We start from the raw sequence: 17,369 nt of genomic DNA on the forward strand, positions 1-17,369 counted from the left end.
GTGCGGCCAGGGCGGGGGCCGGGACCCCGAGAACCTGCACGGGACTCCAGGGACAGGGGACCTCGGGGAATGGGAGCCGGGATCCTCTAGTACCTGCAGGGCGCCCCCGGGCGGGGGCCGGGACCCTGGGGCGGGATGCCGAGACCCAGAGTACCTGCATTGGACTCCAGGGGTGGGGGACTCCAGGGACAGGGGCCGAGATCCTACCTGTGCGGGGCCTCCAGGGGCGGGGCTGGAACCCTTCAGTACCTGCACAGGACTCCAGTGGGCCAGGTACCAGGACCCCTGTACCTGCACCCCACTACCTCCAGCAGGTTCCTCAGTGTGCTGGGGCAGTGCCAGGCAGGTGCAGAGGCTAGGCTGCAGGAGAGGGGAAGCCTGGGGAGGACGTGGATGGTGGCATGGTGGGCTGAGGGGAGCCTGGAGCTGGCCGAGCACCTCAGCCACAGGTGTTAGGCTCTTGCTGTGCCAGAACAAGCAATGGCCACCCTGTGTAAGTGCTCACCCATTCTGGCCTTCCTCTGGCACTGCTAATCTTCAAGGTAACTGTAGGGCAAGGCCTCCTGGTATCACCCCCTTTGTCCAGTGGGGAACTGAGGGTGGCTTCCTGAGGTCACATAGCTGCAGTGGAGCTGTAGGCTGGGGGTGGCCCTGGAGTTGATCCCCAGGCAGGCCACCCCCAGCCAGTTCTTGACTAATGGCTTTTTTCTGAGCAGTCTGTTTTTGAAATTTTAAGAATGCCCTTGTGGCTCAGATCTGTTGTGTGCTGTGTGTTTTCCCAGCACTGCAAAGAAAGAAGACATTAAGCTGAGCGTCCGGAAGCTGCTCAACAGGCACAACATCGTGTTTGGTGACTACACGTGGACCGAGTTTGATGAACCTTTTCTGACCAGAAATGTGCAGTCTGTGTCCATAGTTGACACAGAGCTGAAGGCTAAAGACCCCCAGGTAACTGACTGGTCCACAGTGTCAGGAGCAGTTAACCCTCAGCCAGATACAGGATTGGTGTCATGAATCTCTGTTGCTGTTGATAGCGTTTCCCTTGCTTATCTGTTGGTTCTGACTGTCTCTCCTGGAACCGGGTGCTGGGGCAGGACATGGCCTGGTGTCAGGAGGCTGTGGGTGCAGTGGGGCCCAGAGGGGAATCGAAGCACTGGGGTGCTGTACTGCAGGCCAGTGGGCTGTCCTGGTGAGCCTTGGGTTTAGGTGCTGGGTGAAGGCGTCAGGACCCCAGGAGGTGTAGAGGGTAGGCTGGGGCGGGGGGGGGGGGACCTGCTCAACAGCTGCCATACCCAGCATCTTTCCAAGGTCATGTGCTCCCACATGTGTAAGCTTTTTGTGGGTGCGGTGCAAACTGGGCAGTCCTGTTATCAGTAGAACCAGAAACGCATCCCTAAGGAGACAGCCCTGCTCGGCACCGTGCGACTCTTGCCTTTAAAGAGGGCTTGGCACTAGAACTGTGCGCGTGACAAGGACCTCCGCACTCGGCTGCTAGGCTGGTGTTAGTGGCTCAGCATCCTCATCCAATCCTGCGAGAAATCATTCGACCTTTCCTAGCTGGAGGACAGTCGAGAGGAAACCCGCTGGCAAGAGGACAGCAAGCCCCACGTGCGAGGGCTGAGCCTGGCCTGGCGTGTCCGAGAGTGCAGCTTCGCTGGGTTGAGACGCGACCGCTTTCCTCCAGGGCTTGTGTCACTTGGCAGTGATTAAAAAACAGGACAGCAAAGTTGATACATGACCCAGCCCAAAGGGGAGGAATGGATTTACCCTAGACCTGAAGTCAGGCCACAGCTCTCCACCCACCCTGAGTAGGGGCTTTCATCGCACTGTGCTGTCGACCGACGACCTCGGCCTTCCTGTGTGTGGCCGGCCTCGGGACTGACCGGCTCTCCCCCCACAGCCCATTGACTTGAGTGCCTGTGCGGTCACGCTCCACATCTTCCAGCTTAATGAAGACGGCCCCAGCAGCGAGAACCTGGAGGAGGAGACAGAAAATATCATCGCAGCAAACCACTGGGTGCTGCCTGCAGGTACAGGCCAGGGGGCTGGGGCTGAGGGGCCAGGTGGCAGGGTGGCCTGCGGGACTCGCTGAGCCAGTTCACTGAGGTCCGTTCGTCAGTTTTGTAGAACTGTAGGAAATCTCATCTCCTTTGAAGTGCAGAGCGTGGCGCTGTGTTGGCTTCCTGTTACTGCAATTAATACCTGAAACAGTGAACTTGCAAGAGACAGAGTATGTTGGGCTCAGGTCTTGGGCTCACGCCATGACAGGTGGCCCCTTACCTGGGGGCTGGGGTGCGGCAACATGCCATAGCTGGCAAGGTGTGGCAGAGCAGCCACTCACTCCACGGCTAGCTAAAAAGACAGCAGGAGACCCAGGGCCCACAGTCCCCTTCCCCAGCACACCTCCCCCTGGGCCCATGTCTTAAAGGCCCCGCCACCCCCTGGTGGCACCCAGCTGAGGATCAAGCCTTCAGCGTGGCCTTTGAGGGATGTAGCATGTTCATGCTCCAGCAATTACACACAAGGATGTGGCACTCCCCATGTGTCTGCCTTGTCCTCAGGGTACCCTGTCCTGCTCTTCCCTGCCCAGCTGGTCTCCCCTCTGAGAGCTCCTTCTATCCTCTGCATGCTCTGCTGTGGACTCCAGAGGTGGAGCTCAGGGTTGGCTTCCCAGCGGCACCCTGTTTGTGGGGAGAGCGCACGTTAAAGAAGAGGGGGATGATAGCGAGACGGGGGACACGTTCTTCTCCTTCCAGTCACCTGGCAAAAGCCATCTGACTGGCGCTTATTTTGGATCTTTAACCCAAGAAAGGTTGGGCTTTGAAGGAAAGTGTGGACGCTGCCCTGGCCTGCTGGCACCCTGGCCTGCCCCGGGAGAAGGCCTGGAGGGCCGCGGGCTTGGGCCAGCCCGACAGGCCAGGGTGGTCTTCCTAACTCCCGCTTGCTTCTGTCTCACAGCTGAGTTCCATGGGCTCTGGGACAGCCTGGTGTACGACGTGGAGGTCAAGTCGCACGTAAGTCGCCTCCTTGGAGGAGGCGCGACTGCCACCTGCAGTCCCTGAGCCATCAGCTCGAGAGGCACTGGGGCTCCTTGCTCCAGCACTGCCCTAAAAGCACAGAGCTGATCTCCAGGCAGCTCCCTGAGGAGGAGAGGGGAAGGAAGTGGCTGGAGGGGGGCAGGCGCAGACCAGGGCCTGTGTGGTCTCCCAGGGGGCACGCTAGGGGCTCACCTGACCCTGCACATGCCTGTGGGCCCTGCCCATCACTGGAGGGAGGCCTGTTGGCTGGTGACCCTGCACAGTTTGTTTTCTGTGGCATTTTAAGTGACAGTGGGTATTTGTCCGTAGCATGTACAGCCACGACCACCCTACCTCGTGGCTCCTCCTATCGGGAGAGCCACATGGCTGCTGCATGTTGGGAGTGGTGTCCAGCCAGGTGGCTGCTGTCCCAGCCCTTGCTTGGGTGTGGTTTGTGGGGAGCCTCATCTGCACCCTCTCGCACCAGCTCCTGGATTACGTGACGACGACCTTGCTGTTCTCAGACAAGAACGTGGACAGCAACCTCATCACCTGGAACCGCGTGGTGCTGCTGCACGGTAAGCCACGTCCACACCTGCTGGCAAGCACGCCCCAGCCACCTCCCCACGCTGGCGTTCCTGCCCACCCCCGTCCTGTCCTTGTCTGAACGGGGCTCCCAGCTCCCGTTCTTGGTGTTTTGGGTTTTGAAGACCTCTATTTTATTTATTTTTATGTGGTGCTTTGAACCCAGTGCCTCACACGTGCGAGGCAAGTAAGTGCTCTGCCACTGAGCCCCAGCCCCAGCCTCCGTCCTTGGCGTATGATTGACCCTTTTCCCCCAGCTGACTACAGCTCTTGGGACGAGCCGCCTGGTCTCTCTCGGCGGTGTTCTGGGAGCTGCACATAGTGGGCCTAGACTAAAAGGCCGTGTGTGTAAGACATTGTGTCAGGTCTTAGGAGAACACCTCGGGAGTTTGTTTTCTTCCCGATGTCCTAGGTAGAAGAGGACAAAGTGGCTGAGGCCAAGTCATGGTGAGGTGCAGGCTCAGTGCTCAGCCTCCTTGTGCCGGTGAAGACCGTGAGGCATCCACAGCCTCTGAGCACCCTTAACCAGTGGACACCCATGCTGCCCTAGAGGGCCAGGGAGCCAGTTGGCAGGCACCTCCAACAGGGCAGTAGTGGGCCTTCTGCCGGGTGCCACTTCACGGGCTCTGTGGCAATCACAGACTGATAGGTGGGCAGACCTCCACCCCAAGGTTGGGTTGGTTTCCCGTCCCCCTCAGAGCTCCTCTGCGTGGTGCAGGGGACAGGGGAAGGGCAGGTCCTGGCCACGCTCTGTCTCCCTGTCCCCCTCAGAGCTCCTCTGCGTGGTGCAGGGGACAGGGGAAGGGCAGGTCCTGGCCACGCTCTGTCTCCCCGTCCCCTCAGAGCTCCTCTGCGTGGTGCAGGGGACAGGGGAAGAGCAGGTCCTGGCCATGCTGTGTCTCCCTGTCCCCCTCAGAGCTCCTCTGCGTGGTGCAGGGGACAGGGGAAGAGCAGGTCCTGGCCATGCTGTGTCTCCCTGTCCCCCTCAGAGCTCCTCTGCGTGGTGCAGGGGACAGGGGAAGAGCAGGTCCTGGCCACGCTCTGTCTCCCTGTCCCCCTCAGAGCTCCTCTGCGTGGTGCAGGGGACAGGGGAAGAGCAGGTCCTGGCCACGCTCTGTCTCCCTGTCCCCCTCAGAGCTCCTCTGCGTGGTGCAGGGGACAGGGGAAGAGCAGGTCCTGGCCACGCTCTGTCTCCCTGTCCCCCTCAGAGCTCCTCTGCGTGGTGCAGGGGACAGGGGAAGAGCAGGTCCTGGCCACGCTCTGTCTCCCTGTCCCCCTCAGAGCTCCTCTGCGTGGTGCAGGGGACAGGGGAAGAGCAGGTCCTGGCCACGCTCTGTCTCCCTGTCCCCCTCAGAGCTCCTCTGCGTGGTGCAGGGGACAGGGGAAGAGCAGGTCCTGGCCACGCTCTGTCTCCCTGTCCCCCTCAGAGCTCCTCTGCGTGGTGCAGGGGACAGGGGAAGAGCAGGTCCTGGCCACGCTCTGTCTCCCTGTCCCCCTCAGAGCTCCTCTGCGTGGTGCAGGGGACAGGGGAAGAGCAGGTCCTGGCCACGCTCTGTCTCCCTGTCCCCCTCAGAGCTCCTCTGCGTGGTGCAGGGGACAGGGGAAGAGCAGGTCCTGGCCACGCTCTGTCTCCCTGTCCCCCTCAGAGCTCCTCTGCGTGGTGCAGGGGACAGGGGAAGAGCAGGTCCTGGCCACGCTCTGTCTCCCTGTCCCCCTCAGAGCTCCTCTGCGTGGTGCAGGGGACAGGGGAAGGGCAGGTCCTGGCCACGCTCTGTCTCCCCATCCCCTCAGAGCTCCTCTGCGTGGTGCTGGGGACAGGGGAGGAGCAGGTCCTGGCCACGCTCTGTCTCCCCATCCCCTCAGAGCTCCTCTGCGTGGTGCAGGGGACAGGGGAAGAGCAGGTCCTGGCCACGCTCTGTCTCCCTGTCCCCCTCAGAGCTCCTCTGTGTGGTGCAGGGGACAGGGGAAGGGCAGGTCCTGGCCACGCTCTGTCTCCCCATCCCCTCAGAGCTCCTCTGCGTGGTGCTGGGGACAGGGGAGGAGCAGGTCCTGGCCATGCTGTGTCTCCCCATCCCCCTCAGAGCTCCTCTGCGTGGTGCTGGGGACAGGGGAAGAGCAGGTCCTGGCTGCGGTGTCACTCACGTCGCCTGACACTGAGGACATGGACCTCTGGAGGGAAGGCTTGTTTGGGGCAGAGAGTGGCGCTGTTGGCAGAGGGAGCAGAGGCCTGAGAAGGGTGTGCCTGGGTGTGGAGGGCAGGCGTGGACCAGCCTGGCACAGAGGCGGCCTCCACAGTGGAGCTGCTCACGGGCCTCATTGGGGACGCAGGTTCGCGGCAGCAGGGTGCCCTTGGCGGTAACTGCCCCTGTTGTCATGAGCGACTTGTGCCCTGCTGGCTTAGGACGTCTGCTTGGCTGTTACAGGGCCTCCAGGAACTGGGAAGACGTCCCTGTGCAAGGCCCTGGCCCAGAAGCTCACCATCAGACTGTCGAGCAGGTAACCAGGCCTGGGGCCTAGCAGGCGTGGGGACTGCGGGCGGGGTCTCCTGGGTGGGAACTTGCCACACTGGGCACTGGACCCAAGGCACTCCACCATTGCGCGGAGTGGCCACGGGTGTACTGTCCCCTGCCTCGGCCTCCCGAGCTGCTAGGTCACGGGCGTGGCTTCAACACCGGGCTTCGTACTTTAATTTCAGTTTCATCATGTGAGTCGTAGGCTCCTCTCCATCAGGGCGGTTCCTGCTCTGTGCCCGGCAGTCCTGCCCACCCACAGGCCGGCTAGGTGCTCTGGGCAGAGCCGTGGGGCTGGCACCCCTGCTCCGCAGTCCTGTTGACTTCTGTCTGTCTGTCCATTCTTTGCCAGAGACAGTGTCGCAGTCCCTGGGACCCCTCCTCTTGGACTGTGTCAGCTGGGGTCTTTGCCCTGTTTGGAAGTGATACTTGTTCTTCTCACAGTCCCCTGCCCCCACCTGGCGTCCTTGGCTGGGATGCTAAACATGGCGGTTGCTGTGCTGCGACTCCTTTGACCCCCCGAGTGTCTCTCCGGCTTCCTGTCTACTGGTGTTCCTCCCTGAAGAGCTCATCGGTGGCTTGTGTGCCTGTCCTGTGCTCTCTCTGTCCTGTTGCTCTCCTGGCCAGTGCACAACTTCTGCTCGCTGTCCCACCCACTGTGGGCATCAGCTCCGTGTCGGCAGTGCAGCTGCCCTCTTCTGGTGGCCACGCTGCTGCTGCCCCTGAGCCCTGGGCTCCTAGCAGAATCCTGCAGACTTGGCTCCTTCCTAGGCACCAACCTTGTTCTGGTTTCTTCAGCTGCTTGTAACCGGGGCCAGCCTTGCCGAAGGAGCCAGTGCCGGGCTCTGGAGTGCCAGGTGTTGGGTCACTCTTCACGGCCCTGGAACTCGGTGCCCAGCTTCACAGGCTCTCCTGGTCCCGTGCCTCTGTCCAGCAGGGACTGGGGACCCCACGCCACTTTATGGGGATTTACGTCCTCGTCTCCTTCCCGGGAACTGTACCCTACAGCCTGCTTCCCACCTCTGACCCCTGACCGCTGACCCTTGTCCTTTGTCTCCTCAGCTCAGCCAGGTGCATGCTCTGTTTTAGTTCCTTCCAGGCCTGTGAGTGCGGGTGCTTCCCATCTCTGCTCCCCAGGTCCCGGGGTCACTGCCCTCCACTGCCAGCCAGGCAGCTGCTCTGGCCTCCTGTCCCTGCTCCTTGGGTCCCCAGGTCACCGCCCTCACTCCCGGCCAGGGGGGCTGTGCTGGCCTCCTGTCCCTGCTCCCCAAGTCCCAGGGTCACCTCCCTCCACTCCTGGCCAGGGGGGCTGCTCTGGCCTCCTGTCCCTGCTCCCTGGGTCCCAAGGTCACCACCCTCCACTCCTGCCAGGGGGGCTGCTCTGGCCTCCTGTCCCTGCTCCCCAGGTCCCAAGGTCACCGCCCTCCACTCCTGCCAGGGGGGCTGTGCTGGCCTCCTGTCCCTGCTCCTTGGGTCCCCAGGTCACCGCCCTCACTCCTGGCCAGGGGGGCTGTGCTGGCCTCCTGTCCCTGCTCCCCAGGTCCCAGGGTCACCTCCCTCCACTCCCGGCCATGGGGGCTGTGCTGGCCTCCTATCCCTCCTCCCCGGGTCTCAGGGTCACCTCCCTCCACTCCTGGCCAGGGGGGCTGTGCTGGCCTCCTGTCCCTCCTCCCCGGGTCTCAGGGTCACCTCCCTCCACTCCTGGCCAGGCGGGCTGCGCTGGCCTTGTCTGTCTTTCTCGTGTTCGGCCTCCTTAGGCATTAGAGGCCCGTGGGTCGCACCTCTTCCTGTGAGGAGTGGCAGCTGGCCCTTGTTTTCAGGGATTGAAACGGGTTGGTGTTTTAAGAACCGAACTCCAAGGGCAGCTTCCTAAAGCAGAGAGGAGAGCCCCTGTAGGAAGCAGCTCCTCTGCCGGGGAGGCCAGGAAGCACGTGTGTGGCCCCTGAGCCATCCTGAATGGCAGGTGTCTTGACGGGCTTCCTGCAGTCCGTGGTCAGAACGTCTCGTGGCCCGCTGGTTAGGGACAGTCTGTTTTGTTAGGGTGCCTTTGCGCTCCCTCGCACACAGGGTAAGCGGCTGCCTCTCTTTACAGGGAGCCAGCAATGCCCTAGGAAGTAACTCTTCTGTGGACTTGGGGCGGGGAAGCCGGGGAGGGAGCTGGGGACTGCTGCCCGCTGCGGGTCAGGAGCTGAGTGTCTGCTGCCTGTCCCGCTGCCCCAAGGGACAGCCTCAGTGCGAGACAGTGGCCAGCTGTGGGTGGTGCGGTGCGCGCCAGGCCTCCAGCAACCCTGGCCAGGTTCTGTTGGGAGGAGGACGGCCGCACTGCTAGGGTGGCTGGGAGGACCAGCGTGGGAGCAGCATTGGACCAGCCAGTCTCCCCACACTCCATCCGTTTGCTGTGTTGGTGGTGCTGGTTCTTTGTGAACGTGGAAATGTAAATTATGAGTAGTTTAAATTGACAATTTTTAAAATGCTTTTAGTTGTGGATGAATATGAGACCTTGATTATGTTTGTTTAGTTACTTTTCTGTGGTACGAGGATTGAACCCCGGGCCTCACACATGCCAGGCAAGCGCTCTGCTGCTGAGCCACAGCCCCAGCCTCGAGAAATTTTACTATTTGATTCAGTGGTGTGATGGGAAGACATTGCTCTGATTCGGAACCATTGATTTCACCTTGGTTACTCAGTACCAGAGCTGGGTCCCTAGTGCCTGCCAACGGCTGTGAAGCCCTGCTGAGCTGACCGGCCCTGCGGGCGGCCGGATTGAGCCTGCCGCCAGGCTGGTTCTGAAGTAGCTCTCCTCCGTCCTGCTGTCTTAGGTACCGGTATGGCCAGCTGATTGAAATCAACAGCCACAGCCTCTTCTCTAAGTGGTTTTCAGAAGTGAGTCCTGACCGTCCTCTTTGGCTGTCTGTCCCACATGGTTGAGAAGCACAGTACTCCAGGACAGTGGGGAGCAGGGCAGTGCCTGGGTGGAACAGGGCTGGGCGATAGGCCTGGCCACCCCCTGCCTGGTTGGAAGGTCGCGGAAATGCTTAGCATCTCCTGGGGACTGTGCCCGCTGCTGAGCAGCCCAGAGGGTGACCCTTAACTTTGAAGGGCCATGCCCAGGGCCCCTGGTCAGTGTGGCTGGTGCAGAGTGTACCCTGGCCAGTGTGCATGCCAGCACCAAGGGCCTGTGCCCTGACTCATGGAGCAATGGAACAGTGGGGGGGGGCTGGGCCCCTCCTACATTGGGGGGCACCATCAGGAGGCTGGGCTCTTGGGCTACTGGGGTGGGTGGTGCCGTGAGCACCTGTGGCTTGGGAGCTGCAGGCGGTCCTCAGGGACGTTGTGGTTGCAGAGTGGCAAGCTGGTGACTAGGATGTTCCAGAAGATCCAGGACCTGATTGACAACAAGGAGGCGCTGGTGTTCGTGCTGATTGACGAGGTAAGCTCTCGCAGGCAGCTGCCTCTCGCTGTTGCTGCCACAATGCCTGCCCCGCCTGCTGGGCTGCCACCTCGGCCTGCCACCCGGGCCTGTGGTGCTGCAGGACTTCTCCCCAGCACACCCAGCCCTGGGCAGCCACCGCAGGCCTCTTCAGTCTCCACCCACTGTCGCAGTGTCCCTTGGCTGCCAGGAGATGCTAGGTGCCATCCTCCCAGCTGTCACTCTGTCCCTGCAGGTGGAGAGTCTCACAGCAGCACGCAGTGCCTGCAGGGCTGGTGCCGAGCCCTCGGATGCTATCCGCGTGGTCAACGCCCTCTTGACCCAGATCGATCAGATCAAAAGGTGATGCTGGGCCAGGCTGCACCATGAGCAGCCAGGGTGAAGTGACAGGGCTCACGGCTCCTGTCACCGCTGGTCTCTTGGCCACAGAGGCACTCTGTGCCGAGTACTGGCCTTTTCCCACTTGGACTTACTTCATTTCGAACATTAAAAACACAAAACAAAAGCTGGGGTGGGAAAGCTTGGTGCTTTGGGGTGCAAAGCTGGCTGAGTCCTGGGTCGGGTGGAGCCAACGCCAGGCCTGCCTGTCCTGAGTGCACCTGAGGGTGGGCGGGCCTCAGGGCAGGTGCCAGGGGCGCCTTAGACATGGCGGAAGCACGGTGCACAGAATGAGGTTCTCACTGAGTCAAGAGGGGCGAGAGGCGAGTCGGGAGTGCCCGGGAGAGCGTCCTGCGTGTCGGGCATCCAGAGATTGAGCTCAGTTTTGCAGCCCTGCAGGGTTGGCCAGATGCAGTGTGGCAGTCAGGAGGGCACTGGGTGACCATGGTCCTTGCCCCCCACCACAACAGGCATTCCAACGTGGTGATTCTGACCACCTCCAACATCACCGAGAAGATCGACGCAGCCTTTGTGGACAGGGCTGACATCAAGCAGTACATCGGGCCGCCCTCTGCTGCAGCCATCTTCAAGATCTACCTCTCCTGTCTGGAGGAGCTGATGAAGGTACCTGGGCTTCGTCTTTACCTGACTAAATAGCTGGAGTTAACCAGTTTCAACCTAGATGAGGGTGTTTGACAGCCTAACCCTCTTCTAAGTTGAAGGTATGGCTTTCTTCTTGCAGGTTGGGTTGTTGGTCTCAGTTACAGGTACTGACAGTACTTCTGTTCTTAGAACAGAGTGATCCTTGCTTTTTGTTACCAGAGGTGATAGTGGGCAGGAGGTTGGGAGTGGGCCTTGCCGCCCACTGGCAGGGCACAAGTTTTCCCACCTGCAGCCCCTGCCAGACAGCACAGAGCAGGGGCCTTACTGTGCCCACCAGGAAGGGCACAGCCTCCCCTGAATGTGGCCAGAGCTGTCCCAGCATGACCCCCTGAAGGTGCCCAGTCAGCACTGTCCTGGCATGGGTGCCCATCCTGCCTCTGTGTGGAGCGTGTGCTCTGAGGGCCGCCGCAGGAGTGTGTGTTCTGAGGAGAGGCTCTGGCTCGGCCTTACTGCAAGGGGCTCATCATACTTGGGCACCAGGAGCAGGCTGGTGTCCTCGGGGCCTCTGGCCTCACCATGGGTCCCTGGCTGCTGGGCGGTGAGCCTGGGTGCTCTGATGTGGCTCAGAGGTCCCAACTTTCCCTGGGATGGAGAGCAGGGACATTCGGCCAGTCCTGAGGCCTGGGGAGTCCCTGGATGCCACTCCCTCAGGACTCCTGTGCCTCTGGCCAGCGCATTCATGGGAGGCAGAGCCAGCCAGGGTGCAGGACACCATGGGGATCCCAGGGAGGCCAAACAGTGAGCCCAAGGAGCCCTCGCCAGCCTGCAGGTGTGCAGGGAGGAGCTGTCTGCTGGTAATGGTTATGGGCCTGGGGCCGGTAAAGCTGCTCAGCAGTATGACCTCCAGGCAGCCGTCCCAAGGTGAGCTCAGGTGCCACTGCTTGGGCTGTCCTTGGCTAAACAGGTCATGTCCAGAAACACAGGACCCTTCCTGGAAAGGACTGAAGCCCTGACTGTGGGCACTCTGCCCCCGAGGGTTTGGTATGTTTGTGCAGCCAGGGGACAGGGCTGCAGCCCAGCACTGGTGTAGAGAGGGGCTCTCCTGGCCCAGCCCCAGGGGAAGGGCGTCCCTGCTGCCTGAGGGCGCGGACTCACAGACGAGGGGACCTGCTGGTGGCCGAGGATGTGGCCCAGGGAGCATTGAGCAGCTGCTTCCTGTGCAGCCTCCGTGAAGCCTGTTCTTGACCTGATTTGTGTTTGGCCTTCGTTGGCCTTGCGCCCGGTGTCACTGTGTACCTCTGTCCCCAGTGCCAGATCATATACCCCCGCCAGCAGCTTCTGACTCTCCGAGAGCTAGAGATGATCGGCTTCATTGAAAACAACGTGTCCAAGTTGAGCCTCCTTCTGAGTGAGATTTCAAGGTGCAGATTGAGCTCCGTTTTGCAACTAAGAAAAATGCATTTGCTGAAGTCACTGGGGAGGTGGGGAGGGCTTGGAGGTGAGCTCTCCAGGCAGCAGAGGAAGACCTGTGTGTGCACACGGGTCAGGCATGCAGAGTGCAACCTCCTCCCCAAGGCCCTATGACACGTGAGCCCTGGGAGCAGCAGGCACTTCCACCTGAGCCCTCCAGATGGCCCTTGGTGAGGGGCGGTGGAGCACGAGGCAGGACAGTGGAGTGTGCTTGCAGGTGCAGAGGCCCGCCTCACCTGGGCTGCACAGAGGCCAGCGGTGGTGCTGGAAGGCGGGTTCCTGTGGGGAGGGCTTTGGAAGGCTCTGGTTGGGGGCTGACTGAAGGAGACTTGCTGAAACAAGAACAGTTCAGACATGGCCACATGGCCTGGTCACTGGGGACTGGGCTGGCCCAGGCCTGCCTGCAGTGTGCCACTGCCCACTTGGAGCAGGACTGACAACAGGGCCTTGCACCCATGAGACCACGGTTGTGTTTTGAGGTCACCTCACCACCTCCAGGCTCAGGTTTTGGAGTGCCGAGGGATACTGGTCCTGAAGCCAAGCTCCTCTGAGCTGGACACCTCTGAGCCTGGTTGTTCTCACACAGGAAGAGCGAGGGCCTGAGTGGCCGGGTCTTGAGGAAGCTCCCTTTCCTGGCTCATGCACTATACATCCAGGTGAGTCCCAGGCCGCCCCTCCTGCCCTGTCCACCCCAGCGGGCAGCATCAATGTCTCCTGACTCTCTCCAGGTAGGGGGATGGGCCTGAGTCTTCAGTGTGGGTGGTCTGGAGCCCTTGGGAGCAGTGGCCATGACGGGTCTGTTCACGCCGGCACACACACAGGCACAGCAGAGCCTGCGCAAGTCACTTCCACGTCTGCCATGGGCACAAGCCGGTGCTGGGTCTGTTCAGCCCACTGGCTACTGAGCCCCCATTGCCACTGGGTGGGGTGGTTGCTGCCAGGTATCCGTAGCAGCGCGTAGGACCACCCAGCACCCCGACTGTATGTCTTTGCAGGCCCCCACCGTCACCATCGAGGGCTTCCTCCAGGCGCTGTCTCTGGCAGTGGACAAGCAGTTTGAAGAGAAGAAGAAGCTCTCACCCTGTATTTGACCCTGGGTGGCATGTCTGTCTCAGCTGCCCTCTGGAACCCACTAACCCACCGGGGTGCACAGGCCAGAGCTCGGGCACAGGTGCCTCGTCAGAGCCAGGACCTGTTCTCGTCATCTAAATGCGTGTCAGAGGCAAGCAGCCTGCTCTCTTCGTTGTTTTTAGAAGATAGTTCACATTCTGTTGGCCTCTTTGTAAAGAACTGTCTCAATGCGTCTGTTTCCGTCCTGTCTGGCCAGTCAGACGCAGGGTGCTCAGCAGAGCTGTTGAGAGGAGGGAAGTGGAGCAGGCCTGACCCTAAGCCGGCACAGAGGTGGGAGGGCCCGGCCACCTTCCAACCCGAGTGATTTAACGGGTCAAGAAAACTGTTCCCATGTAGCCAGAAGTTGGGAAGGAGATTCCAGGCAGGAAGCCTTGCATGGCCAGGCGCTGCCTGTTGGAGGGCACCGTGCAGATGCTCTGGCCAAGCACCCTACCCGGCTGAGCCTGCTGGTGCAGGGCGGCAGGTGAGGTCCTGCAGGCTGGCTTGCTCCGTGACGCCATTCACATTGCGAGGAAGACTCGCTTGATGGGAGGCAAGCAGGCGGGTAACGGAGTGTTCCTTGAAAGCTGGTCTTGCTCCTGTCTTGGGCCAGAATGTTGACGTGGCGTCTGCCTAGAAAGCAGGTGTTACCTGTTATCGTGGAATTTCTGAAACATCGTCTGCTGTCAGAAGCTTTCTTGTTTGATTCCCACGTCTCCAGCACTGGGTCTTACTAAGGCTTGCTCAGGTGCCCCTTGCAGTCCCACCTGCCTTCGCCGAGGGCCTTGCAAGGCAGTGCTGGCCAGCAGCAGCAACACTTGCTTCAGGAGCCTGTTGCAGGCGGAGGCGCTGGGTTTAGAGCGAGCACCGAGGCTTGACGCCCGCAGATTCTAGTCTCCGCCTTCTGCTGGGCCTCGACTCCTGGAGCCACCCTCTCTGGGAAAGCTGAGCCTAGCCCTGGTCCCCCACACCCATGGGAGGCCACAGGCAGTGGGGAGGGCAGTAAGAGGTCTTTCCAGCCTGAGTGGACAACAACCATTCTCCAGGAGGCCCTGGGGTCCAGCGGGCAAGGTGACCCTTGTGCCCACATTCTTGTGAGAAAGGGTCTTAGCATTCTAAGACAGCTGGAGTGGGAAGGTAAAGCCCCCTCTGCAATGGACGCAGGTGTGTGTCCAGGAGACGAGTGTCATCAGCAGGGGGCTTCACCCCACAGTGACCTCACTGAGAGGCTGTGAGGGCAGGCTCCATCCTCTGGAGTGCTCAGCTGACTTCCAACCGCCACTTGGGGCCTATGGGCCCTGCTATGCTCTTGGGGCCTGTTCCAAGCTTCAGGGTGGTCAGGGAAGCCCTTCTGGGGAGCTGGTTTGGTGCAGTCCCAGAGGGACCCTGTGTGTCTCCGGCCCGCCCTCCACGTTCACAGAGCCATTTGCTCTGCTGGTGGCTGTGGGCTCCTTCCCTGGTGTCTCCTCCTCAGTGGGCTCGGCCCTGTGCCCGTCTGCAGCCTCTGTGAGCTCCCCACTCCCCCAAGCTGCACCCCAGGTCCCAGCCCCCATCCTGCTGGTCTCTGACCTCTGCCTCCCCCAAGGGGAGACCGCGGGCTGAGCATGGCTCCCTCACGGCCCACTAAGCCTCGCGGGACTTCCTGGCTGCCACTCTGGGGTGGCAGTCCTGTGACTGCAGCAGTGTCTTCAAGGCCTTCTGCCTCTGCCTGGCCTTCCAGCTCCTGTCAGGGAGGTCAGCACGCACTCTCGCCAGCAGGCCCCTGGCCGAGCTCCCTCCACGCTGCCCATGAGCAGCCCCCGGGCTCCAGCTCCCTCTGGGTGGGGGTGCTCAGGCTCCTCACTTGAGCTGAGGGGCCAAGCCTCAGGCACCAAGCGGAGCCTGAGGAGAGCGATCGCGGAAGAGGGAAGCTTCCTTGGGCTCCTGGTTCCAGAGGTCTCAGTGCAGCCACTGTCCATTGCTCTGGGCCTGAGTGAGGCGGCGCAGCGCAGCGCGGAGGTGGACCCCAGAGTCACGCCCAGCCACACCCCCTGCCACACACACACACACACACACACACACACCCCGTCCCCAGCAGGGGATTGATGCACTGACTGGGTTATGGCTCTCAGCCCCTACCCCGCCTCTGAACTTTCCTTCTTGGTCCTCACTGAGTGTTTATGGACACCTCCTGTTTAACATAAGGGTCAGCACGTGACGGCCACAGCCAGGTGCTGTGCAGAGCTGCCCAGCATGCCTGGTTCCCCCAGGCAGCCTGAGTCCAGGGGGTTCCTGGACGCAGCTGCGTGGTCATCTGCAGGTGCTTCCGCACCAAGCTGAGTGGAGGGGCTTCTGGGTCACAAAGCCAAACCTCTTACAGTGTGTTTAACACACACCTGGACCCAGGCTCCATCATCCCTGGCTGTGAGTGGCTGCCCTAGGGCCAGGGGCTCACGCTGTGGGGCAAGGACCCCCCTCCCAGCCACTCAGGTGTCGGGGTGACCCTGTACAGGCTGCCCCGGTGCTCATGGCCCACCAGCTCTGCTTTTCTCAGCACTGGGGCTGGGCTGGGTGGGTGACTGGGGGGGGGGCACCTCTTGTCCTCTGCTGTCAGGGTCCAGGTTAGTACAGAGGCTCTCTGTCCCAGGTCCTGTGCCTCAGCCTGTGCACCTTGACTCCTCTGGGTGACGTTCCTCCTGCAGATCCTCTGTGCTGGGATCCTCTGTGCGGTGCTGCCCTGACCCTCCCCTGCTAGCCCTGCACATTGGTGGAGTGGTGCACACCCAGGGTTCTTTCCCCTTGCAGGCACCTTCAAGACCAGGGAGGTGGACCAGAAGAGGTCCTGGGACTCCCTTGTGCCCATGGGCTGCTGCTCATTGCCATGGTAATGGAAGGCTCAGAGGTCTGGCTCCTGGTAGGAGGGTGACCAGTTCCAACAGATTGGCAACCTAGGGTCTCGGGGTGGTTGCTCCTTTATTGCAGGACCAGAAGGAAACCTCTGGAAGTAACTCCAGTGCCTGCGCAGACAAGAAGGCGTACAGATGCCTGGGTGAAGCCTGCTGTCTGCATGCTGTGGGGCACACTTTCTTTTGTGACTGCAGATGTCCCTGGTCCCTTGCTCCCCACCCCTCCATTTCCCACCAGTCAGTCTCTGTCCTCCTTGTGCACCATGGGACACCAAGGCTCGTGGCCCACATCTCTCCCATCTTCTGTGGTGACTGATTGCAGTGGCAAGGATGCGCCCTCTGACCCGTGGACCGGAGTTGCTGAGAACACATGGCCCTTGTCATGCCCCCGACAGAGAGTGGCCTTGATGATGCCCCTGCTGTTCCAGAGGTAGCTAACGCAGCTGTGGGGGTGTGGGGCAGGATGAGGGGCCAAGGGCATGATGTGGAGAGCCTTGCATGGCTGGCCCAGGACCTGTGCCTGGCTTGTGAGCCAGAGTACACTTGCACCAGGACTTCAATGGCTGAGACCATGCCCAGCCAGGGACCTGATGGGGCCGGCCCCTATCCAGACCCATTCATACCTGGCCAGAACACAACACCTATGGGCTAGGTCAGCAGCAGATGCACTGGACAAAAGGTCCCGAAGCCCCCAAGGGAATGAGAGGGTCCTAGGGCACTGGGGTTAGGACAGGGTGAGAGAGGGGTGCTGCATGTTGCAGGACTCGGCTGGGGTGGGTGAGGACCTTGGGTCTGCAGCTGAGGTGCCTAACATCCACGGGCCAGGATGGAGGGTGGGAGACATGGGGACTGAGAGCAGGGAGAGGCTGGGACACCAGGGTCTCAAGGCAGAGTGGAGCAGCCATCAGAGCCCAGGCCTTGCAGGTTGAGGACCACCAGAGACCACCCCTTTCCAGAAAGTGCATTCTGGGATCTGAGCTGGTAGTGTGGGTCTGCCTCAGGCCACCAGAGTGCAGCCCCATCCCATGGGCAGGACAGGCCCTGAGCAGCTGGGGCCCCATGAGCCCCTTGTGCAGAGGCTGTTCAGCCCCTCCCCACAGCTGTGTGCATCTTAGGGGAGGGCTGGGTCCTGGAGAAAGCAAAGGAGACAAGCCTGGGCACCGCAGCCACCAGGCCCCCTCGGCAGGGACCTGGGCTCCTCCCTGGCTGGCATGGGCACTTTCTGGCCATGCTGGGTAGGGCACTAACATGGCTCAGAGGTTCACGGATGGCATTGGGAAGAGGAGTCCTGGAGTTGGCTGTCTGACGCCTGTCCCCAGCAGAGCCCTCCTCTGGAAGGTGACTGGCTCAGGAGACTCGCGGACTGGGGACACCCTCATGC

General features: G+C 61.3%; 1 protein-coding gene across 1 annotated transcript; it reads left to right on the forward strand.

Moving 5' to 3' along the window:
* The first annotated feature begins 393 nt into the window (after positions 1-393).
* Trip13 (thyroid hormone receptor interactor 13) lies at positions 394-13,280 on the forward strand. Its single transcript, XM_048814191.1, has 13 exons — positions 394-404; positions 783-948; positions 1,901-2,030; positions 2,959-3,014; positions 3,505-3,595; positions 6,026-6,098; positions 8,932-8,995; positions 9,456-9,542; positions 9,778-9,884; positions 10,391-10,544; positions 11,832-11,944; positions 12,580-12,649; positions 12,989-13,280. Exons 1-13 carry the CDS (start codon positions 394-396, stop codon positions 13,082-13,084), a joined length of 1,218 nt encoding a protein of 405 aa, XP_048670148.1. The 3' UTR covers positions 13,085-13,280.
* The last annotated feature ends 4,089 nt before the right edge of the window (positions 13,281-17,369 follow it).

Source organism: Marmota marmota, unplaced genomic scaffold (assembly GCF_001458135.2).
Source record: "Marmota marmota marmota unplaced genomic scaffold, marMar, whole genome shotgun sequence".
NCBI classification, from domain to species: Eukaryota; Metazoa; Chordata; class Mammalia; order Rodentia; family Sciuridae; genus Marmota; species Marmota marmota.

What these genes read in the sequence shown, in the direction of transcription:
- Trip13 (XM_048814191.1), top strand. An exon ending in ACGTGGAGGTCAAGTCGCAC is followed by an intron (nt 3,015 to 3,504) that starts GTAAGTCGCCTC and finishes CTCTCGCACCAG; the next exon opens with CTCCTGGATTACGTGACGAC. An exon ending in TCTCTAAGTGGTTTTCAGAA is followed by an intron (nt 8,996 to 9,455) that starts GTGAGTCCTGAC and finishes TTGTGGTTGCAG; the next exon opens with AGTGGCAAGCTGGTGACTAG.